Source organism: Alternaria arborescens (assembly GCF_004154835.1).
Source record: "Alternaria arborescens strain FERA 675 chromosome Unknown contig_44, whole genome shotgun sequence".
In the NCBI taxonomy this organism is placed as follows: Eukaryota; Fungi; Ascomycota; class Dothideomycetes; order Pleosporales; family Pleosporaceae; genus Alternaria; species Alternaria arborescens.
In genome coordinates this window covers 116,872-139,040 of record NW_021167899.1, presented here as the reverse complement: position 1 = coordinate 139,040, position 22,169 = coordinate 116,872, and the positions used below count along the sequence as shown (strand labels likewise).

General features: G+C 51.2%; 6 protein-coding genes across 6 annotated transcripts; 4 read left to right on the top strand and 2 right to left on the bottom strand.

Moving 5' to 3' along the window:
- Positions 1 to 494: 494 nt before the first annotated feature.
- AA0111_g11155 (hypothetical protein) lies at positions 495 to 3,724 on the top strand (the record flags this gene model as incomplete). Its single annotated transcript, XM_028644988.1, has 4 exons — positions 495 to 1,712; positions 1,762 to 3,040; positions 3,094 to 3,324; positions 3,381 to 3,724. The coding sequence occupies 4 exons, from the start codon at positions 495 to 497 to the stop codon at positions 3,722 to 3,724; spliced, it is 3,072 nt and encodes a 1,023-aa protein (XP_028501266.1).
- Positions 3,725 to 7,323: 3,599 nt separating this feature from the next.
- Positions 7,324 to 9,169, bottom strand: AA0111_g11154 (hypothetical protein; the record flags this gene model as incomplete). The annotated part of the gene is made up of 3 exons (XM_028644987.1): positions 7,324 to 8,095; positions 8,153 to 8,588; positions 8,644 to 9,169. The coding sequence occupies 3 exons, from the start codon at positions 9,167 to 9,169 to the stop codon at positions 7,324 to 7,326; spliced, it is 1,734 nt and encodes a 577-aa protein (XP_028501250.1).
- A 1,257-nt stretch (positions 9,170 to 10,426) lies between these two features.
- AA0111_g11153 (hypothetical protein) lies at positions 10,427 to 13,278 on the bottom strand (the record flags this gene model as incomplete). Its single annotated transcript, XM_028644986.1, has 4 exons — positions 10,427 to 11,444; positions 11,507 to 12,220; positions 12,283 to 13,089; positions 13,202 to 13,278. 4 exons carry the CDS (start codon positions 13,276 to 13,278, stop codon positions 10,427 to 10,429), a joined length of 2,616 nt encoding a protein of 871 aa, XP_028501261.1.
- Positions 13,279 to 14,206: 928 nt separating this feature from the next.
- On the top strand, positions 14,207 to 15,351 carry AA0111_g11152 (hypothetical protein; the record flags this gene model as incomplete). The annotated part of the gene is made up of 3 exons (XM_028644985.1): positions 14,207 to 14,473; positions 14,525 to 14,860; positions 14,914 to 15,351. The coding sequence occupies 3 exons, from the start codon at positions 14,207 to 14,209 to the stop codon at positions 15,349 to 15,351; spliced, it is 1,041 nt and encodes a 346-aa protein (XP_028501249.1).
- A 929-nt stretch (positions 15,352 to 16,280) lies between these two features.
- Positions 16,281 to 18,346, top strand: AA0111_g11151 (hypothetical protein; the record flags this gene model as incomplete). Its single annotated transcript, XM_028644984.1, has 4 exons — positions 16,281 to 17,190; positions 17,240 to 18,012; positions 18,069 to 18,130; positions 18,178 to 18,346. 4 exons carry the CDS (start codon positions 16,281 to 16,283, stop codon positions 18,344 to 18,346), a joined length of 1,914 nt encoding a protein of 637 aa, XP_028501262.1.
- A 1,131-nt stretch (positions 18,347 to 19,477) lies between these two features.
- On the top strand, positions 19,478 to 21,652 carry AA0111_g11150 (hypothetical protein; the record flags this gene model as incomplete). Its single annotated transcript, XM_028644983.1, has 1 exon — positions 19,478 to 21,652. The coding sequence occupies one exon, from the start codon at positions 19,478 to 19,480 to the stop codon at positions 21,650 to 21,652; it is 2,175 nt and encodes a 724-aa protein (XP_028501263.1).
- Between the last annotated feature and the right edge of the window lie 517 nt (positions 21,653 to 22,169).

Here is a 22,169-nt window from a genome sequence, read left to right as displayed (position 1 = left end):
GAGAATAGCTCCTGCTTGGCATTCATATGGCCAATATTGGTGGATAAGCTGAAAGATCTGCCAGCGAGACAAATTTGTCCGTGAGGTTGCACACAGAACTCTGTGTGGGGGCTGAGGCGTGCTTGGCTTTGCAGGAGGACCCCTTGGCTTATACAGCCGGGGGCTCAGCCACTATAATTCAGGTTTTATGGGCCTTTGAAGCCTGATGATTGCAGAAACAGTAGAAAGTAAGTATTGTCAGAGCCACTAGCCATGATGCGGTGATGTTGTGATGCATGGTGGAGATTGGAACGGTGCGGAGGGACGGGGAAGCTGGGGTTGAGTTGGGGTTGAGCAGGGGTTGCAAGAGCCGCAGGCGGCAGGCAACCATCAAAACGAACAGGCGCCACCAAGTTCGACGTGGCTACCGCACTTCCCCAGCAATCTTTCGACTTTCAGCCTGGTTCTTCTCGCGTTCACCTGGAGATGCCCGTCTCCACAAAATCGGCATCATCATGTGCCCCACGTGCGCAGTGGGCGGAGAGGAAATCGATCACTTGACCTCCAACCTATACAGCTCGCCGTTTGTAGATGATGCCATTGTCTTCGATATTCGGAAGGTTCTGGAGGAACACGAAGATCCCCTGATCACGCAATTCAGCGACAGACCCCGACTGTTCACTCTCTTGCGCATGCTAGAGTGCGACAACAATGTATTGGAGGAGATCCTGAGCGCTAATGTCAACGACTATTGTCTGCCTCTCAACGAGAGTATATTCAAAACCTTAAACGCTCTGTGTAACGCGAAACCCTGGGACGAATTCCGAAAGGCACAGCGGTACCTATTGTCAAATCCTAAGCTCAGAAGCCAGGAAAGTTTAGATCACAATTCACAGCTGCACCTTCATCTGGAAAATGGAAAGCGCACCTTCAAGGACGAAAAGGAATTGGACAATGGAGGAACAGCTACAGTCTTCAGAGTGCAGCTTACCACTTTTGATAATCCGGACAAAGGACGACTATACGCCTGCAAACGCTTGACGCGCGACAAGAGAAATAAACAGGAAAAGCACCTCCAGCCATTCATGGACGAGCTACTTATACTGCGCAAAATCAGTCATCCTGACACGGTCATCCATCCTCACATGGTACGACTCGTCGCAAGCTACACGGATCTGGAGGACTTCGCACTTGTTCTTGATCCTGTAGCAGACACCTCACTCAAGGATGTGTTGCATAACCCCTCCACACCACTTAACCTCGAAATTTCCACCAACTTACGGCAATGGTTTGGGTGTTTAGCATCTGCATTGGCGTATCTACACAGGCAGTCCATACGCCACAAAGATATCAAACCAGGCAATATCCTTCTGCACAACAGGACTGTCTACTTGTGCGACTTTGGTATTTCGTTCGACTGGAGTGGGTCTCACCCTACCACAGAGGGACCGTCTGCTATGACCCAAGGCTATTGCGCTCCCGAAGTTTGGTATGCGGATGCTCGTGATAACAGTTCAGACATCTGGTCATTAGGCCGTGTCTTTTGCGACATGTTGACCGTTTTGGCTGGCAAACCCATGACCGAGCTATCAGAGCGTATTGGTGGCAATTTGCGTAGAATATATGATGAAGATTGCCTAGAGGATCTGCACAAATGGCTGTCTGGTTTCTCACTCGAGAACATTCAACATGATACACTCGCGACGAATATCCAGCAATTGATCAAGAAAATGGTGAGTGATCACAGCTCATCTCAATATTGCGTATGCTCACAACGTTCAGATGTACAAGGATCGAAACTCGCGACCTGATGCCAAACAAGTCCTTCAGTGGTTCTGTAGAAACGATTCCAGCCTCATAGGCCCATGCTGTCAAGGTGGGAGTGGAACTGCATCGATCAAGAGACCCGAGGGGACTATCGTGCAAACTGACTTAGAGGAAACTCCATCACGACATCCTTCATCCCTACCCTCAACTCCTATCGCGGCTGATGATCGCACTTCCATTCTGAACGAATCTGTACCTGTTAACAACGATCCGGTCGTTGTTGTTGTCGAAGATACAGGTTCGTCACCAAGTCCATCGCTCGGCTGCGGATCACCGACGACCGGCCATCCAACGAGTTTTGCTGAATCGTCCATAGGATCGCAGGGTCTCGTACAGTGGTCAAGCGGACTTGTGCATCATCTAAAGCTACCACCCGTTGACTCCTTGCACACATGCAATTGTGTTCCTCGACCAAATCACGACGGGCGAAAAGAGCGCCTTATTCTATGTTTACCCAACGTGGATCTACTCATCAGGGCGAAGCAACCAACAATGGAGACAAATGAGAATTGCGGCCTCCAAAAGGATATGCTATATGTGTACGAATCCTACAGTGAGATGTCGAAAATCTGGCTCAAAACGCGCCGACTAGTCGTAAGTTACAAGCACGAGTCTCACAATCAACGGACGTGCAGCTCGTTCTGGTTACCTTTGACGGATCTCAACTTCGTGGTCAAGGACATGAGTCTCACATTGAGCTGGTCCGATTGCAACCAATGGAACCCTGGACCTACTGTGAACAATAAACGGAGCTGGGACTGCATATACGATTCCGAGAAGCCGAACAATGAGATCATATTGCTCTTCGCAGAAGCTGGAATAGCCAAGGTAGTCGAGACAGATTTTTGTACCATCTACAGCGGACTAGATGGCGTTAAGGAATGGCGCATGGTTAATATTGTGGGCCAGCAAAGACTGCTTGTCGTAGATTTATGTGACAACGAAACCCTCGGCTATCGCTTAGCCTGTCTAGCTACCTACGAATTGCCTTCCAAAAGCACCTTCCGGGCGTTCATACACTGGTCGAACCTCGATCTGGACATTCAAATAAAATCCGGCGTTATGGTCATCCGGTTCGACCAAGTATCGACTCCTCACTACTACTCAGACATCAACAACGAGCCTTGGAAGGACGAGACTAAGATTGCGCAATACACAGAGAGCGCATTAGTGTTGAGTGAATACTCGATGACGTTTCCGTGCAGCTTTGAGAACTCTACGTTCTTGCCTGAAGGTACGTGTTTCTTATTCAAATAAGATCTGAAGACAGTAAAGCTGATTGGACAGGTTTGAAACAAATGTTCGAATCTCTTACAGGCTGGACCATGTGCTTTTTTGCCTCCGATGTGGAAATAAAGAAGATAAACACGCTGCCAAAGACGAACTACGGAGAGTCAGACGTTATTCTATGGAAACGATGCTTAGAAGTCCAGTCAAGTGTACGACAGGTGGCACAAATTTCATTCCGTCACCGGAATCGCAGGCCGGGAAAAGGCTATCTCTGGCGCAGCGGATCAGGTAGCTTCCACCACCTTTTCCCCTTGGAAGTTGTCCAGCTAATACAAATACACTAGTGAACGTAGGTGAGATGACCATCGTTGACTCTCAGCAAGCCGTAATCAACATATCATGCAAATCTCATGGCTCTCAACTGGACACAACTACTATGACTGCAATAGAAGTAGGCGACGACGGATACCCGGTCTATCAGCCTGATGATGCTTCATCGACGAGGCTCAATCTGCGTTTTAGGAGTGAGAGCGATCTGACAGAGTTCATGATCAGATACCAGGAACTACAACAGGTTGTCAAATCGCAGGCGTTGCTGAGGGTGACAACGACCGCATCAAGCCGACTATCCAGCAGTAGTCGAAGGAGGGACTCAGGAACTGCGCACGCCAATCGACGCTCATCTTGAAGTCAGCATTCGAGTGTTGTTACCAATGTCGCATTGTCGCAAAGCAACATGTGATTTACAGTAGAGATATAGTCATATAGTCTGTATTGAGTTAGTGACGAAATAGTATAATGCAAGCGAATATGATGATGTGTGCACATTGGAGTTGATACCGATTTGCAACAAGTTCAAATCCGGGATGCTCGAACTTCGTTCTAATACTGTTATGAATCTGGTTACCTAAGCATACCCCGTACTGTCAGCGCGTGACGGCTGACATCGCTGATAAACGAGCGGAACTGGTCCGCATTCGTGAACTTGCTAAGAAATTACATGCACCACCTCAACTCTGTACCAAATGAGCAACAGCTGGAAAGATATCTATCAATCACCTAACATCCATCTCGTCGCCTTTATCATTAGAGAGTGTGGAGTCTCTGTCACCAGCACCTACAACCTTGTTTGCCTTTGTCTTTGTCCTTGCTTTTTGCTCGTAGCAAGGATAGTTCAGCTAATTTCCTAGACAATATTAACAGTAGTGACTAAATAGTCATCGCCCCAGCTTAACCTAAGCTCATCACGTTGGGTCGTTCCATATTTGAGCCAATTGTCGCCTACGAAAATCCTGAAGACCCCTATCCGTTCAAAAAGACCATCTGCCCGCTTCGCAAGCGCTAAACCACTGGATTCGTAAGCGAGATCTGCGTGTTTTGACAAGCCAAGAAACCAGACTCCCGTTGACTCGATATGTAGAGCTGCTCCACCACGTAGTGTAGTAGGCTCGTCGCCGTGACGCCGCGATCTCATGTCAGGAAAGATCACTCCAATGAACATTTCCCTGCTCTGTTTCAGCCTCAGCATCTCGTCAAGGGCTTTGTCGCTAAGACGTGTCAGCTTCAGCACCTCCTCGACCTCTCTGTCACTAAGGAATTTCAGTGGTGCACGAATCTTGAGTTCTCCACCATTGACAGATCCAAACGGTGCAGAGGCTGATACTCGATTGACCTTGCAGTCAATAATTTCCACTCTGTCTGAATCAATATCATACTCCGCGCTGGAGAATATAATTACGCAGTCATAGACAGATGCCCAGGTCCAAGTAGGGGCATCATACTTGAAATCGTTACTACCGAAGGTGTTCGATGACTCGTACAATGGGCGACGGGTTCGCCACTGCAAGTCTCTTATTAAACACGACTTCCAAAGCCCCGCGATATAAACGTCGCCGGTTTTCTTGTAGAACTCAGACGCAATTCCAGCAATTGCGGGAAGTCTGTCGTCTAGATTCGACAGAGTTCCCAGCGTGTACTCGAACACTGCCCTCTGCCAAAACAAGGACAAAGTCGCAAGTTCTTCTGTAGATTTGATTTCATGCCTGGGCAAGAGGCGTAAAAGCTGGCCCACACCATATGACCTTTCATATGATGGTCTTGTTGATTCCAGGTATGCCGGATCCGTTGCACCCAATTCGTCGTTCCCTAGCCTATCATCGGACAGATGGCAAGAATAGCAGCTCCACTCTATGGCATCTTCGAAGAAACTAACCACGCGACGAGACAGTAATTGCTCTTGGTAAGTCCATGACCTTTTTTCGATTGCTACAAGCCTGTCGGTATCTCGAGATAGTGACCTGGAAGGATACAGTAGTACAGACCCAATGGCTCCATTGAGGCAGTTTATTGGGAGGTTGATGGCATTTTTTTGGAGTAGCTGAACCCTCTTCTCTTGCACGCCCAAAAATCCCTCGTCGCAAGACTCAGCTGTTGCAGCGGAAATCGTTAAGACCGCATTCTTGTATATGTTGGCCATTTTTGTGATTTCATGATCCTTGTCTTCGTCGCAGTCCTGGATGATACAAAGAGAGTCGATCCAGATATACTGAATCCCTAGAGCGCGAGTGAGGCGAATGGCATCTAGGAGTGTTTTCGGTAATCGTTCTACTGGTAAGACATGCATGTATCGATTGATCCTGTTCCTTTCAGTCTGATGCCTCTGAGAGCCACCCCAACAGTAGCTAAGAGCTACATATCCAGCGACCTCCCCGTTGCCTGGATAAAGTCTTGGCGGATCCTGCCCATCATCCGTACCAACATAAACCACGCGTGTAGGAAGTTCCGTCCGAACTGGCATCAGGTCTGGACATAGTTCGTGTTCAGACTGAAGACTAGCACAACTACCTAGCCAGTGTCGAATTAACATCAAGCTTCGAGGTGACATCGGGTCACTATTCGGGAGGATAGTGGCTATACCAGATGCTGGATCGCCTAATGAAGCGCTCTTAGTATCTTATAGAGCAAGCGAGAGTAGACTTACTATGAACGGTCGCAATAGCGAGATACATGGGATGTACATTTCCATCCTCGCTTCCTTCAACTGAGACCAATCGCAGGCTTTCTGGACCGGTTTTATCAATTCGCCGGAAAGCCAGGTCTACCGGCTCGTCGAACCTATAGTCTGTCTTCCTGTAGTACTCCAGATAAAGCCTCAGATATTCCGCCAAATCACAGCCTCTCATGGCAAAGCTTGCTAACTCTTCGTATCGCCCTTGAAATATCGGGACTCTCTGCCCGTCGAGAAGTTGACGCACGGAATCTGCAGAGTCGAGAATGGAACAAAGCCCATTACAACAGGTGCAACCTTCGAAAGGGGTCCAGTCAGACGGCTCTTGATCGTTGAGACTGTACTGTGGGACTTCGTTCATCCATTCCACCAGCCTTTCACTGTCAGGATTGTCATGCAGAGGCATAAGCGCTCTTCGTGCCATTCTGGCGAACACCTGGAACGCAACGGCCCGTTTTTCTAGTAGACCGGGGGAGGGGTGGGGGGGAAATGAAATAACGATAGGCGGAAGAAGAGAGGCAGATCTACAGTAGTATGGTTAGGGGGCGGGGGTGCTTGTCGCAATCAGCTTTATACTGCGTATTGCCGCGGGGTGGCTGGAGGCTTGATCGGTGAGCAGCATTTACCCTATTAGATAGACCCCCAGTCTCCGCGTATGCGCTGGCTGCAGCGAGCAGGCAGATCACATCCTCAGGTCTCCTAGAGGCTTGATTTGTATGGCAATTGTTATTGGTTTGTGCTTTGGTAAATACTTGAATATGCAGATCGCAGCTTCGCCATTTCGCGTAGCCTTTGCAATCGCGGTACATAGCTGCAGCTAATAAGAGAGCAGCTTTGATCGTCCAATCCTAGTGTCCGCTCCAGCTCATACCATGTTTTAACTTTATAATTGAAATGCGTTCCTACATACATAATGCGAATACATCGCTACTCAAACGCCAATGTGTTACCAATCCCGTCCATATTCCACCCAGTTCCTCTTCGCCTTCCAAAAAAATATCAAGGCAACAATGCCTGTACATGAGTCCCATCCAATACGCCCAGCATCTCGTTCGACGCCATCATGTGTGTGTGTCTGGAGTAAGCACCCCACTCCTCCTTTGTCTAACCATTTCGCCATGCTAGAACGATCAGAAGAAGTAGCAGCAGTAGCCAAGCTCAAGTTTCGCTATGCAAAAGTAGAAGAAAAAAACGCCGCCAGGTGAAGAGAGAGAGAGAGAGAGAGAGAGCGAGACGAAAGAAGATAAGCCTAGGAAAAAAAACCAAAGAATGTTTCCTTCTCACTCGCTCTCCTCACCATCTTCAATCTCCTCCTTACCCCCAGCAGTAATCGCAATGCGTTTCTTCGGCTCCCCCCACATCTGCTGCCTAACTTTCTTCTTCTGATCATCCCTCAGCGTCTTAAGAAAACTATACGTGCCCGTAAGATCACTAAGCTGCTGATCAATTCCAAAGCTATTACTCTGCGCCGCCCTAATCAACGGACTAATCAAATTCTTCCTGGCTTTATCCAACTGATCCCTCACCGAATGTATAATTTGAATGTGAACTTTGAGTTCCGACTTGTTAATCAACGTCGACGCCCGGACATCTTTCAGCAGCTTGAGGTTTTTTTCGTATTTTTTAATCTTCATCTTGTTGTTGATGGTTTGTCGCCACATGCTGGCTAGGAACTCGTCTTTGCGATTGGCAAGACTGTCTTCTTCTTTGGCAACGGAGCGGTGCAGGTTGTGGAATTGGCGGTCTACAGATTCAAAGAGCTGGAAAAGCACGTCTGCGCGCGCAAGTTCGTTAGCAATGTTTTCTTCCAGCGTAGACAATAGGTAGTCAAAAGTACGTTGCAGAGTGGCTTTGCTCCGCTGTTGGGTGGTGTGGCCCAGGATATCGTTTACAACATGACCAATAGCTGTTGGGGACCCGTCGTTGCGTTCCAGAAGACCGATTTTACTTAGGCCGCCATGCACGTTATCGATGACGGTGTCGATCATGCCTATTTTAGGGCCTTGGATGCTTTGCAATTCGCGCTTTGCCCACTCCATGGTTATGAGGATGCTGCGATGCGAGAATAGATCAGTAGGTGTAATGAGGTCAAGGCAGATATATACCTACGAGTCCATATCGCCGTCTACATTGGTGAAGAAACTGGTAATCTTTTCTGATAGGATTTTAAGGCTATCGCCCAAGTCGTCGAGCTGGTCGATGATGACAGACGACGCCGACATGTTTGTCGCGCGCACGCTCTCCCCCAGGTCTTGGACTGCGATACTAGCATCAGCCAGCTCGCGCGACCGGGGGATGACACTTTCCGAAGCGTAAAGCAGCGGCTCGAATTGCTTGGCCATGTTGGCGACATTCGCGACATCCGGAATGAGACTAGCTTGCCAGGGCTGCAGCAAGAGATAAGATAAGAAGACGGTCGCAACCGTGAAGATGACGTTTGCGCGCGACCTCGTAAAGATGTGAAGGCCAGACGCGACGGTGGATATGGTGTCTTCAATGGGCGCAGTGCGGAACTTGGCTTCTCCTCTGTAAGCAAAGCGCATGACTATGGCTGTTAGATTGCACAGCGCGCGCGCGCGGAGGGAACAGCGACTACTTACACCCCTCTACTGGCCCCTCATCGTGTTGCGACACGGTTGATTCGGTTCCGTGCAATGCGCCCGCGCTCGCCTGGGGGTCTTCGCATGGGCTCTGCAGGCGCGACGCGATGTTGTTGGACATGTATCGCTGTTCCTCCTCAGGTATAGGTTCTGGGCTTGTGCGCGGCGTCATCTTGTAGGGCGACTCTGGCAGCGGTATGCGCGAGGGCGTCACGTCGCGGTCGGTGCGGTACTCAAAGGGCGACTTGGAGGGGCTGTTGCGCATTGCGCTCTCGCCCAGCAGCGACTTCCTGTACCAGTGGTTGCTCGATTGGGACTTTTGCCAGGCTGGGGGCGCCCATGGGCCGTCCGACTCAGTCTCGGAGTCGACGTCGTCCTGGGGCACGCTCCAGCGCGACGAATGCATGTTGGAGCGGCCGCTGTAGGCCGAGTGCATGCTGCGCTCCGGGTCGAAGGCCTCGAGCGAGGCGCTCAGAGACGGGATGTCGTGCTCGTATATGCTGCCGCGATCCGTTGTGTCCATCATCTTTTGCGCGCAGTCGGTGGTGGTGGAGGAATGGGGACGGGTGCGAGCAAGGCTGGTGTTGGTATGCTATGGCGGTATGGTCTCACAGTGTGGGGGGCTCTGCAGGCACATGGGAGTACCCTTGTGACGCGTGAATCGGGGCAGGAACCGTGCAGTGTCGCGGGTGCCTAGCGCTTTGGTCGTGAATGTGTCGGGAGAGAATGCGCTCATGGTGAAGGCGGGCCTCTCTGCTCTCCGTATACCAGCGATAAGCTAATCCATTCGAGGAGCGAGATCAACCGTCCGTGTGCTGTCCAGGGCTGCAGTGGGGTGAAACGGAGTGGCTGGGAGACCTGATGTGGTTGGCTGTCGTCGCTCCGGGCTAGTGCGGGGAAAGGCGACCGCGACCCCGTGACGCCCTGCAGCACACTCGCGCCTAGACCCTTGCATGCCCGAGTCGTGACGATAACATTATTGAGCTGAGCGCCATGCAATAAACTAAAAAGCCTGAACGAGTGACTGGAGTTTGACAGCTATGCCTACCTAATTCTGACCAATACCATGTCTGCAATACCTGTCCGTCTACGCCTACGCAACAAACAAAACCAACGCCAATTCCATCTGGGCAAATGTGGAGACAGCCATGTCGAGATAGAAGTGGGGTGGCGGCAAAAAGCAACGCTGCATTGCCTCAGTAAACAGGGAATGCAAGAGAACAAGTAATACAACTCGCTCGTTGCTTGCCGCATACCTCAGTTCCCCCTTAGAGGTAGTACATCGTCTCGCTTAGTGCCGGATTTACATCTCGCGACCAAGCACTCTCACTCAACGCCGCACCAGGGCCTTTGAGTACGCTGTTTAAATACGACCGACCGCGTTCGCAAAGGATGTCTGCATCTGAAGGTGGTTTTATCAAGTCAATCAACAATTCTCACAAGCAGTCTGTACAGAGACACTTACAGTATGCTGGAGGGCATATGCTGACAGATCGAGTGGCGCGAGCGAAGGTATAGCACAGGTTGTTTGTCAGGGTTTGGAGCTGATCGGCTCCGAACTTGTTTTCGTCTTTGAGCACGACGTAGTGCGCTGGTCGCGAAGTGCCTTGTAGTCCCTATCACGATATCAGTACAAGCAATCATGTTGCTTCTTATAGAGAGAGGTGAGTGTTGACGACGGTCTTCGAGCTGTATATGGCGGTGGTAGAGTCTTGGATGCTTTCTCCGGTTTCTCGTGCTTTTGATGATGTAGGTGACAGAGAGAGCAACATACTATCAGAAGTTAGCTGTATGTCACTTTACGCGGATTGGCTTCCTTACCCTGATGCGCAAGCAGGAAGAAGTCGAACAACTTCTCGCCAGTAACACCCCGATCAACGACAGTACCCGGCTTCGGATTGCCTGTAGTCCCATCTGTATCCTCCATCTTTGTCGGGTAGAAACGCGTATGATGCCGCTTACCGACCATGACGATGGAGAGCTTCGGGTGCTTCGCCTCGGCGCCGTACAGTCTGTCGAATGCCTTGCTGAACGATTCACCTTCAGTCTCGACGACTTGCTGGTACTGGCCTTCACCCACTCCGTCGCGGTAGACGATGACCTTGTTTGGGAGATGGTCTTGGTTGCGCTTTTGCCATAACCGGAGACGTTCAATGATCATCTCCTCCAGGTCCGTGACCATCTCTTTGTAACCCTGCTGGCGACGCATGCTCGCGGGGTATTGCGAGAACATTGCATCGATCGAAGCCACTACACCAGCGATACTTGGTGCGGTTTCCGAACTTCCAGGAGATGGATGCGTCACGTCGATGCCGAAGATGATGGTTTGCGTGTCCAGTGGTGTCATCCTCTTGATATCAACCACGTGGTTGACGCCACCGAGCTTCTGGTTGACCTTCATTGCGACGTTTGCGTAGATTTGTTCTGACTTCTTGTCGAAATTTTTGCCAACGCAGCAGACACTCGGTATTCCGTACGTCAAGTCAAACAGAGACTTGAGTGTGTCGTAAAGTATAATGTTGTCGCTGGGCAGCAGGACCAACAAAAAGGTTGGTTTTTTAGGCAATTGAGTCCTCAGCCCAGTCTCAACCAATGACCGAATAGTATCCACAAGTTCTGGTTCGCGTTTCGCGTCCTTCAGGATTCCTGGTGGAATGCTGATGATGCATGGTTTTTGAGGCTCGATGAGATTCAGACCGTACTTGTTGAGCTCCTCCCGGAACTTGTGCAGATCGGCCTTGAGGCCCTCGATTCCGCCTGGAATCGTATCATATCTCCCGGAATTGATGACGAGTGTAGACCTAGAGGTTGGTGTATATGTTAGCTCTTGTCTTGCATCCACTTTAGGTCCAGGTAAGCTTACCATTCACCCAGCTTCTTCACGACGCGGAATGGCGAAAGACCCAGTTCTGAGACCTTCAAGTTCCATGTCCCGTTGTTCGGGGTCCGGTTCTTCAAACCTTTATACATCACAGTTGGAGGCATCAGAATCCGGCCAGGTACAGTGATCATTCTGGGGTCGACCTTGACGCCGAATCCCTTCAAGTTCGTATTCTCACCATTTACCACTGGATTGATCATGGTAACTGTCAAGCCATTGCCAGTGATTGACTCGGCGTTTGCATGTGGCCTGCGGGCAGCAAATGTGATCATTCTGGCCGTTTGTTCAGATGTGAGCAGACCTCGTTTTAGCTGACCAGGCAGGATCTTGCACAGCTCAGCGGGTATCCAAATCGGGTCCTTAGGTATTCCAGCATTGGCCAAAGGTGCTCGGGGGTAATGGAGTCTTATGTTGTGCTCCTCCAGGAAGTGCTGCTGGACTGTAGGGTGAGTGACTGTTCCATTGGTGTGTGTTTTGGGGAAGGTAACATTCGTTGCGTTCTTTCCATAAGGGGCGACGATTACGGTGCGCACTTGACGTTTGGTTCCTTTATTCTCTTTGTTTTTGCTACTGTCGTCGGGCAGATAGTTCGTCTCGACTCTGATGGGGCCGAAGAATTTCGTAACCTGTATATGATGCTGTTCGCTAAGTGGTGGGTAACTTCCACAGACCTCGCTCATCATTTCAACAAGGGGTCTGAGTATGGGTGCCAGAGTTAGTATACAACGCAAACAAAGTCCTGCGTAGAATTAACTCACCCAGGCTTATAACAGGCACCGGTCGCGACGTTGAGGTTGACGAGCAATCTGCTCACGCTTGTACGCACACTGGTGAAGTATCCGCGGTGAGCCTGAAGACCTTCCTTGAGGTCGTGTGACTCCATTTGGGGATGGTCACCGAAAGGGAAGAACTTGTTTCCTGCAGTGATGATGTTGAGCGCAGTGCTGGGTCCATGTGCCATGATAGTGTTTAAAGCATCAATGGCCTCGAGCTTCAGTGGATAGGTGGATTTAGGTCCAGACAGGTCTTGCAAAAGGTCTGCGAGCAAGACAGTGCCGATAGCTTGGACGCGTATGTGATACGTGTTTCGTGTGCGAGCCTCTGTTAGTCTGGCTTCTTCGTTGGGTGTGGGTGGAGGCAAAGGCCCACGGTCCTTGTGGTAGAATTCAATGGTATACTCCTGGCCTTCTTCGGCGAGTGGTATCTTTTGTGCGGATACAAGCTTCTGAGTCCAATCACTGGCAACCTTGAGTGTCGAAAAGGGTGGCATGTCCAGTAGTATCTCTATCACCCGCCTCTTCTTGACTTTCTTGGTCTTCAACTCTGACTCTTCCTCGGACTGAAACGCGAGTGAGTAGCGGTACAGATCTTTGTTCTTGTTTGCGGCTTTCAATTCGAAGTAGTTAGCGTACAGTGCGATAGCCCTTCCCTGCATACCATAGGCAGGCCGGCAGGGCAGTTTGAAATCCAGGGAGCTGGCGGCCATTGCTGGTGACAAGCCAGGTTTGACCATTTCGTTCTCTAGCTTGACGACTTGTGGATTGGGTGCGGGGAATTGGCCGTTGCTGTGTGAATGTTAGAAACCTACGTATGTACCTGTATAGAGGCTCCTGTCTGCATAGCTGCGTCGTCTACCATAGTGACGCACTATCTGATCGATAGTTTGGTGCGGCTTACCCGTAGACCCTGGCCACCTCACGAGCTGGTTTGTAGTAACCTGCACCGCCACCACGCCCTCGCCCTCGTCCCGTCATTGTGGATATAGTGTTGAGGTCTAATGTTGTAGACGTTTGAGTGTTGAGCGAGCGACAGCAGAGAATAGTGAATATGTGAGTTGAATAGCTTGTGTGAGAGTCCAAAAGTTGGAAGACAGGAAAGTTGGAGGAAGCAAGGGAACATCTGTTGTTAACTCTCGGAGCTAAGACCTGTCTTGACGCGTTGCTGCCGGGTGGTCACGTTATGGAAGGGTCGAGCGGTGGGCTGGCGGCAGTTGAGACCGTCTTGCAGGAGCCCTGACTTACCAATTGAAGAAGCTTCCGCAGCTGAAATATATGCTTGAGTGCCGCAGGAGACCTCAGATTGACTTGCTCAAAAGGAGAATTGGCCCAGCGGGCTTAGCAATTCGACCACAGCTGCTACGCCGCCATCGCCATCCAATACAATCCAGCAGCATCAGGAAAGCGCTCCCTGAACATTACGTCTCTAGTCTTCTCCGCTGACTCACTGGTTGTCTTATCTCATGTGTAACGTTCTCTGGACTAGCATTGGACCATGGTGTCCAAGTCTCACTGGATAGACCGCCAATCCGCAGTACCATCTCCAATTGACTGAAGCCTCCGGGGGCTTTCAAGACTAATAGCGAAAGTGACTCCGTGTTTCCCGCGCGTATGTTGCAAGAGGCTCTCGTGAAGAAATGTCAATACTCGAGACAATCCAAACGGATATTTTCTGCCACTGTCAGATAGACCGCAAATACTTTTGCATCTTCTCAATGTTGGTTCGAGTTGATCTGTCATATTCCGGGTTGCAGGGTTGTTTGTCGTGATACGTGTTGGACGGATGTATCTGGGGTAATTGGAGGCGGCTGTTGTAGTTTGCGCACGGACGTTGGCGCGACATCGGCTTGAATATTCGGCGTCACTTTGCAAGAACATCACCAGCCCGACTACACAACACAACGCCATGCCACCACGATTAAACTTCCCCGCGCTTACGCGGTCGATCGCATTCCGGCCCAGACCTCAAGTCCAATTTCCTGCTCGAGCAGCGCTTCGCCTGTCACCGTCGCAATGCCGCCTCTACTCGGACTCCACCAAGCCGCCAGCCAACGACCGAACGAAGCGAGAGGACGCGAAGCCGATTGAACATGTTTCTGAGGAGGCAGCGTCCATGGCGAAAACAATGGGAGAAGATGGCCCCGACCTAAACCAGGGCACCTCGATTGAAGATGTGCGGTCATCCATAGCATGCAACGCGAGGCTGAGGCTAACAATGTAGTAGGTAGTCAAGGGAGACAAGGACTTGCAAGCGAACCTGCCCAAGGTGATGCAGGACAAGCTCAACTCGCAAAAGCCCAAGACGACACCAAACATGGCACCCAAGGGATCACGCTCATATTCGACTATGACGACACAGTCAAGTGGAAACAACAGCATCGACATGGGCCTCGTAGACCTCCAGTCTGTGTCCAAAGCACCAGCGATGCCAGGACTGAAGTTTGACATGCCCTCTTTGCCTCTGCCCAAGGACGGTCACGTCAAGCACCGCCACGACCCCGTAGTCGACCAGGTCACCAATCTGCTCATGCGACACGGCAAGAAGAGCGTTGCAGAGCGAGTAGGTCAGCCAACCCCAAGACATAGCCTGCAGACGACTGACGTGACTTGTAGAACATGGCGCTGATTCTGCAACATCTTCGAACATCACCCGTCCCCACCATTAACCCCGCGCGACCGCTGCTCCCCGGCGCGCCACCTCCATCGCACCTTCCGCTCAACCCTGTACTCTATCTTACTCTCGCTATCGATTCGGTCGCTCCTCTCATGCGCATTCGAAGCCAGCGTGGTGCTGCTGGAGGTGGTGTCGCTCTGCAGATTCCCGTTCCGCTGGGCCAGAGGCAACGGCGGCGTGCTGCTATCCAGTGGATCATGGCCGCTGCATCTAGGAGGAGGAATTCGGGCAGTGGCAAGGGCAGTCTTGCTCAGCGCATTGCTTCTGAGCTCATTGCTGTAGTACAGGGCACGAGCGGCATCTGGGAAAGGCGCAACGCTATCCACAAGCTTGGTGTTGCTGCACGAGCCAACATTGTTCTGCCCCGGAAGAGGTAGAGCGTCTTGTCATGCGAAAAGAATGTCATGTATAATATATATATTTACCAAATTTACCAATGTTACCGTTTCAACAGCCTTCCGTGTCTTTCCGCTGTAACTAAGGTGGCTGGGATTGGGCGATGAGGTAACTTGACATGTGCTTTTTGGCTAGACCAGGCAAGTAGCCCCGTAAGCACAGCCACATTTGCTCCACCAGCCGCCAAGCATCAGATGAAGGAATGCGTTGATTCTGAGCAACTCGACATGCACACAGCTTGGTTAGTATTAGCGATAATTTATCGGAAAGAGTTTCCTCATCCGCACGCAGCTTCAGACCTGTTCCCAGGCCACATTTTGGTCCCTGCGTCAGCGGCGTGGGCAACTTGTAGTGATCTTCGCGTGCCAAGGACTGCCAAACCGCCAGATGTTGAGGGGCTTGATGCCCACTTCCCACCGCCTGGACCAAGGATACCCGCGACCGTCGACTCGCGCTGACTGTTCCTGACAAGCTCCATTGTCTGCTGCTCGAGGTTCCATTTCCATATGTCGTCCGCCTCCATCAACCTGCTAGGGAACAACTTGTTTTCCGACAGCGGTTAGCTATATACTACGGTTCGGCCCGCCATCGCTTTCAGCTACAGTCTTTGGAATTGCTACCCCACTGCTGTTATTAGTATCATCACGCGCTCACCCCACATCTCTCCAGACCAGTGACTGCTCGGTACTGCACTGGACCGCTGGCACTTGTAGCCCCTTCACCCGACAGCACACAGCTAGCCGCGTCTATGATGCTCTAGCCCAACACCAATTGATACCGACAATCACTTCTGCTACCCCGCGAACACGACCGCGTTTTACTGCCATCCGGCGACAAGTACTCAGCCTCATTGCACCTACTTCCAGTCCCCATCGCACGCGACTTACTTGACTACCTCCACACCGCTACCATGGCGTCACTCGAAGCTGCCATTGACGAAGAGATGAGGGAGGTGAACAAGCTCCTCGAAGGCAACCAAATTTCTGGACCGCGTCGTGCAGAGAGTCCAGTCGCACGCGCACAAAGTCCCGGCTCGGCTGCCTCACCCTCGCGCATGCGCAGCATGCTAGACATTGATACTCCGGCACAGCGCAGGAGCTCCAGCCGCGGAAGCACTGGCATCCCCTTCGCTATGCCCAAGTCACCGCGTCGAGTGAATCCCGAGTCGGCCTACAAGTTCGAAATGCTGCCCTCCATCGATGCACACGCTATGCCGAAGCGAGTGTCTCAAGGTGGCAAGCTGGATGCCGCTGCGAAGCCTCGCGCCATGTCTTCCGTATACGGCAACTCCAGTGGCTTTCTAGGCAATTCAAACTCAAGGGATAGACACAACTCTGCGAGTGGGCCCTTGAGCAGGTCCAAGTCTGGTTCACCTGGCCCTGGTCGGTCTGCTTCTCCAGCAACGCGCATGCTGAACCCGACGCAGCCCGCCTCGAAATCGAGCAATACTTTCGTAACAGACTCGGGCAAGAGCATAGACATGGACCAAGCATATCGCAAACTTTCCGACTCCGCTCTGGCACGCTCCGAGGGCGGCTTGTCTTCGCTTCCCAATCGCAAGGGCGTTGATCCCGTCAAGGGCACTGCCACCGCGCCGGGCGGAGGTGTGCGTCTTGCGACAGACGATGACGGCGATGATAGTGCTGCTGTTGAGAGCAGCGACAACGCTTCAGACAGCTCAGATTGGGATGATGGCTGGAAAAAGACGAAGCCAAAAGAGCGAGGCAGACAGCGGTCAAGAAAGTCGTCTGGAGGTACCGACAGCATGGGCAGAGAAGTCATCACCGCTAAGAGTCTGCTGGCTGCTGCTGAGCAAGAGCGTAAGTGCAACGAATGATGTCGAACTGTCCAAACACTGACTGTACACAGGTCGAGAAGTTGCGGTTTCCTACAAAGTGCGATCACTACTCGACCCACAAATCAATGTCACTGGTCCGAACGGCGAGAGGATGACAAGGAAGAACTCATCGGGGGTGGTACATCCCCATACAAGTTTCGATCAGGGCGGTTCAGGTCTCTCGACCCCGGTTCATTCAGATCACGAGGATGAGCTTGCCGAAATCAAATCAGCTCAGCAGCTTTCTCTGAACATTTCGCCTATCCAATCAAGTCCAGAGGCCCACCGCTGTGTTCGACAAATTATCAGGGGTGACTATGTCCAGTTTGCCGAAGATGCGAAGAACGGGTTGAGAAGACAGCGTGTGTACCTGGTGTCTACCGATCTTAGCGACGAAGCAGCATATGCTCTGGAGTGGACGATCGGCACCGTTTTGCGAGATGGCGATACCCTCCTAGCAGTTTACGCCGTCGACGAGGAAACGGGAGTTGCAACGACTGATGCTTCTGGTGCACCCATCAGTCAAGGCACTACTGGACGACTGGAGTCAGATCATCTCAAAAGGACGCTGTCGAACCACGACGGTTTGCCAGCGGCAAGGCCTGGATTCTCCGCCTTGTCCAGCTCTATAATGGCGACGGAAGCCAATGTGGGTGCCATGGGAAAGGCAGAGAAAGACAGGTACCAGGCATGCGTCGAGGTGTCTGACCGCTGCGTCAAGCTTTTGAGGAAGACGCGACTACAAGTACGAGCTGTTGTCGAAGTATTCCACTGCAAGAGTCCAAAGCACATGATAACTGAAGTGGTAGGTCTTCAAGGCCATATCGAACGTTAAAGCAATTGCTGACAGATGCTTAACAGATCGACTTCTTGGAACCCACCCTTGTAATCCTTGGCTCACGAGGCCGCAACGCGCTGAAAGGGTAAGTCGCTATCCAAATAGAAATTGCATGAATGCTAATTGTGGCAGTGTTCTTCTCGGATCTTTCAGTAACTACCTGGTAACCAAGTCATCGGTACCAGTCATGGTTGCGCGGAAACGACTCCGGAAACACAGCAAATACAAACGGCAGAACGTCCGTATGTCCAACGTCATCGCAGGCTCCAACGACAGGCTCGCAAATGCAAAGATCGATTAACCGCCTGTTTAGTAATTTGTCAACTTTGCGTTTTGAAAGGTGTTTTGCGTCCGGACGGGTAGTAGTGTCCGCCTGAAGATTTGAGTTTTGCCATCACGAAACGTGAGAGGTTTGGCAGGACCACATTCCTGGGCTTGGTAATCGCTGGAGTCTGGGTGCCGGTTTCTCACAACACATGTATCTTTACACTCTGATCTCGGGAGTAGAATCTCTTGTCGCCAGTCTATTGTAATCCAAGATCGGCTCAGGCACGATGTGCTTCAGATCTGGTCATGACTAGGACATGCCATGGTAGAACTTGACCTCTTCTCAACTTGACCGTTCAACTTCATCACCATGATACAACATGGCCACTTTCCGCTCCCACGGATTCTTCCGGAAAATTACGTACCGTGTAAAATTAAAGGGCGTTGCATGTTGTAATTGCTTTTTACCTTCTAGAACTTCTAGCGTGTGGCATGTCGCGTCCACCCTGAGGCGTTTACCGGAACATCTCCATGAGGCTGCATGTTTCATATCATGTGTATTTCTTTTGCTTCCTTGCGGCTGCCCCTTCCGAAGATTGCGACGTCACCTGCTGTGGCCGTTGTTGCGCGTGCGAGGGCCGTGCGGACCCGTAATAGTACCCGAACCTCTGGATCGCTCAAACTTTGCTATCCTTTACTACGCCTTATACATCTTAACCCACCGTCAAAAGCCAGCCAAGACTTCCCACCATACCCCGCAAATACGCAATGCGGTAGTCGGTGCGGCGAGGGTTGCGCGTGGGCCCGCTTGTGGCGCCAGTGAGCTGACGGAAAACGTTCATGCATGGCACCGTCCCTCTTGCGATTCCTACAGCTGAATCCAAGACCAGAGCGCGGCTGTGCGCCGGCGTCCTTGGGTGCAGATGGGAGGGATCATGGGTCTTGATGGTAGAGGTGTGGTGCGATAGTCAAAAGGGTCTGGATGCCTTGTTGTAAAGGGCTCAGTCCAGCATCAAACAATCTATCATCTTTCTGTCAAGCTAGGCGAATAATGTATTTTCCTATGGCGTTGCCAACATCTTTTCAATACTTTTCCCGGTTCGGACAGTGCAGTTTTCTTGATATCGACGAGGATGAGCTAAACACTTCGGGTCTGCATACGCGGATGGTTAAACCTGCGACACGAGAGAACCTGATCAGTCGACACAGATGGACAGCATCCTCATTCGACACCAACATCGATGCAACGTCCCTATTGTCCAACATCAGTCGTTTGGCACCTTCGCTCATCAAAGAATTCATTCCCAAGAACCATGTGGAGAACACCTTCCCCTTTCGATTGATCAACGAGATCACCCATCACGGCGAGGAGGAGGGATACATCGCACTCAGTTACTGCAGGAAGCACACCACCGCGAACACACCGAGACGAGTCGTCACACCAGTCGGAGATCTTCCTTTTGGATGGCAGAAGGAGATTGAGCAGTTTCCGCTACCAACAAGTGCTGCACTGTTCGAGGCTGTCATCAAAGAGAAGCACAAAGGCGAAGGACTGTGGTTCGACCAAGTATGTCTCGAACAAGAGGACGAGAGCGAGAAGTCAGGGGTCATCGGGGCTATTGATGTCATTTACAAGAATGCGAGGGCGGTTGTCGTAGCACTTGACGATATCGCTGTTACGCCAGACGAAGAACAATTTCTACGCTACTATGTCGAGCAATACAGCTACTCCCAGCTACCGTCGGGTCAAGAGCCCAATTCAGGGCTCACACCACCTCTCATGGAGCAGTTTACACCTCTGAAGACTTTTCTCGAGCGAGTGATCAGCTCAGATTGGTTTGATCGCGCATGGTGTGCGCATGAGATGAAGATGGGACGAAGCCATGTCTTTTTGGTACCTTCCATACGGCACTACGAAGACGAGGTTCAGACAGTCACACGCTTCACGGGAGAATTCTTTACTCATCTACTGGTTCTTGCTAGCGAACTCGCTACATTCACACCGCCGGTAACGGCCAAGATACGCTCGCTTTTGGCATTCTTCCAGGAACTTGATACGCTCAACAAGCATGGACACGACGCCTTACGCAGACCAGATACCCCACACGACCAGGCCCCGACAATGCAATCATTCACTTCACTGGTCACAGATACCTTCCGCCTCAAAACAGGTGGCAGTCCCCGACTACCAGAATACATGCGTCGCCTCGATGCAAACCGAGACAAAACCGCCCTCGCACTAAACGCATCTGGCCTTCCCATAGCCCTCGCCCCTCCAGGTCCCTTCTCGCGACCAAATATAGAAGACGAGTGTCTTCGTTCCCTCCTCCTTGTCGGCATCGCAGCACGAGATCCCGTCGCACTCTGCACAACCGGTCCACCCCTCCAACTTCACGACGGCTCGGTCTCATGGCTATGCCGTCCGACTTCTCTCGACACTACCTTGTCCCGTTTTCCACCTCCACGTTTCTCCAGCCAGGCGGATCAAATTATCCAAGCGCACGACGGCAGGGCAGAGTACGCACAGCTCGATCTCATCTTCCTCGATCTCCCCCACCGAACGCAACCCAGCCCATCGTTCCCCACACACGTCGTGCGAGCTAGGATCATAGTCGACTTATGCGTCCAATACCACATTCCTGGAACCAGCGGGCTCTGGAACTTCTCACACGCACCGAATCATCCGCGCACACCAGCGTTGCGCAATATCTTTATCCAGACACTAGCCTGCGTATTGAGCTGCGGACCACAATGGTTATTGGAAGTCTCGACGGGGCTTGAACTATGCGAGGCACATCAGACCAACCAACCGAGACTATCGGCATATAATATCGAGATGCTGATGAATCCTCATCTCATTCTTCAGAATTTTGTCTTATTACAAGAAGGCCGGGCGGCATTGCAGGCGTTGGTAAATGTACTGAGTACGCTCATCACAAGTGGAATTCCTTGGCCATCTGGTGCGAGTGAGCGGACACATGGGCCATTGATTGTCTCTGCGCCGTCTTCTTCGACATCAGCATCGCCTGCGTACGATTACGTGGGCGCGCCACTTCAAGGTGGCAGTGGGAAGGCGATCATCTTTGCACCATTTGAACACTCGAAGACCCTTCTTATCGCCGTTCCGGAGGTGGTCAAGGGGACGGAGTATGCGCCTTTGGCACGGGGTTGGATCTTGACGAGTATGAATCCTTTTACGGGGAGCCCGAAGCCGACGGTTAGTTGGACGTTGCAAAGTAAGGGTGCGGTGTTTGGAGATTTCAGCTTCAACAGTCGATTGGCAGGGAGCGGGGCGATGGATGTGAGGAATCATAGGGTGTATGGTCCATTGCGGCGGTGATGGGCTGGGTTGTATAATAGGGTTTGTTCATTTGCATACTGGCGTTGTTGGTAGATGGTCAAAATTGGGATAGATGGACAGGATGGGATCATGACTCTAGATTGATGTTGTATATAGATTGTATAGATACCAAGATATGAATTATTGTATATTATGAAGATTGTTCACAGTCGTCAATGTGACTGCGATACCTATGGCGCAATATAGTTGTCTACTGATATCGAGTTCTCATTGCCGGTCATCACCAACTTTTAGGTCCTGATGGAAAATTCCAACATGAGCATGTGAGCATGTAAGGATAGTTCGCATACGCATCCGCTGGAGACATCATCCAGCAAAGTATACTGACGAGCTACATGTACGACCTACGTTCATATCTTGCACAAACAAACCTGCACACATGACTTACTCTCTCTAACGCTACCTTTTGATCAACAAATTAGAGCACATTCCTACCTCAGAAACAAGTCCAATCAAATTATTCATTCCACTAGATCATCTCTTACAATAGAGCAAT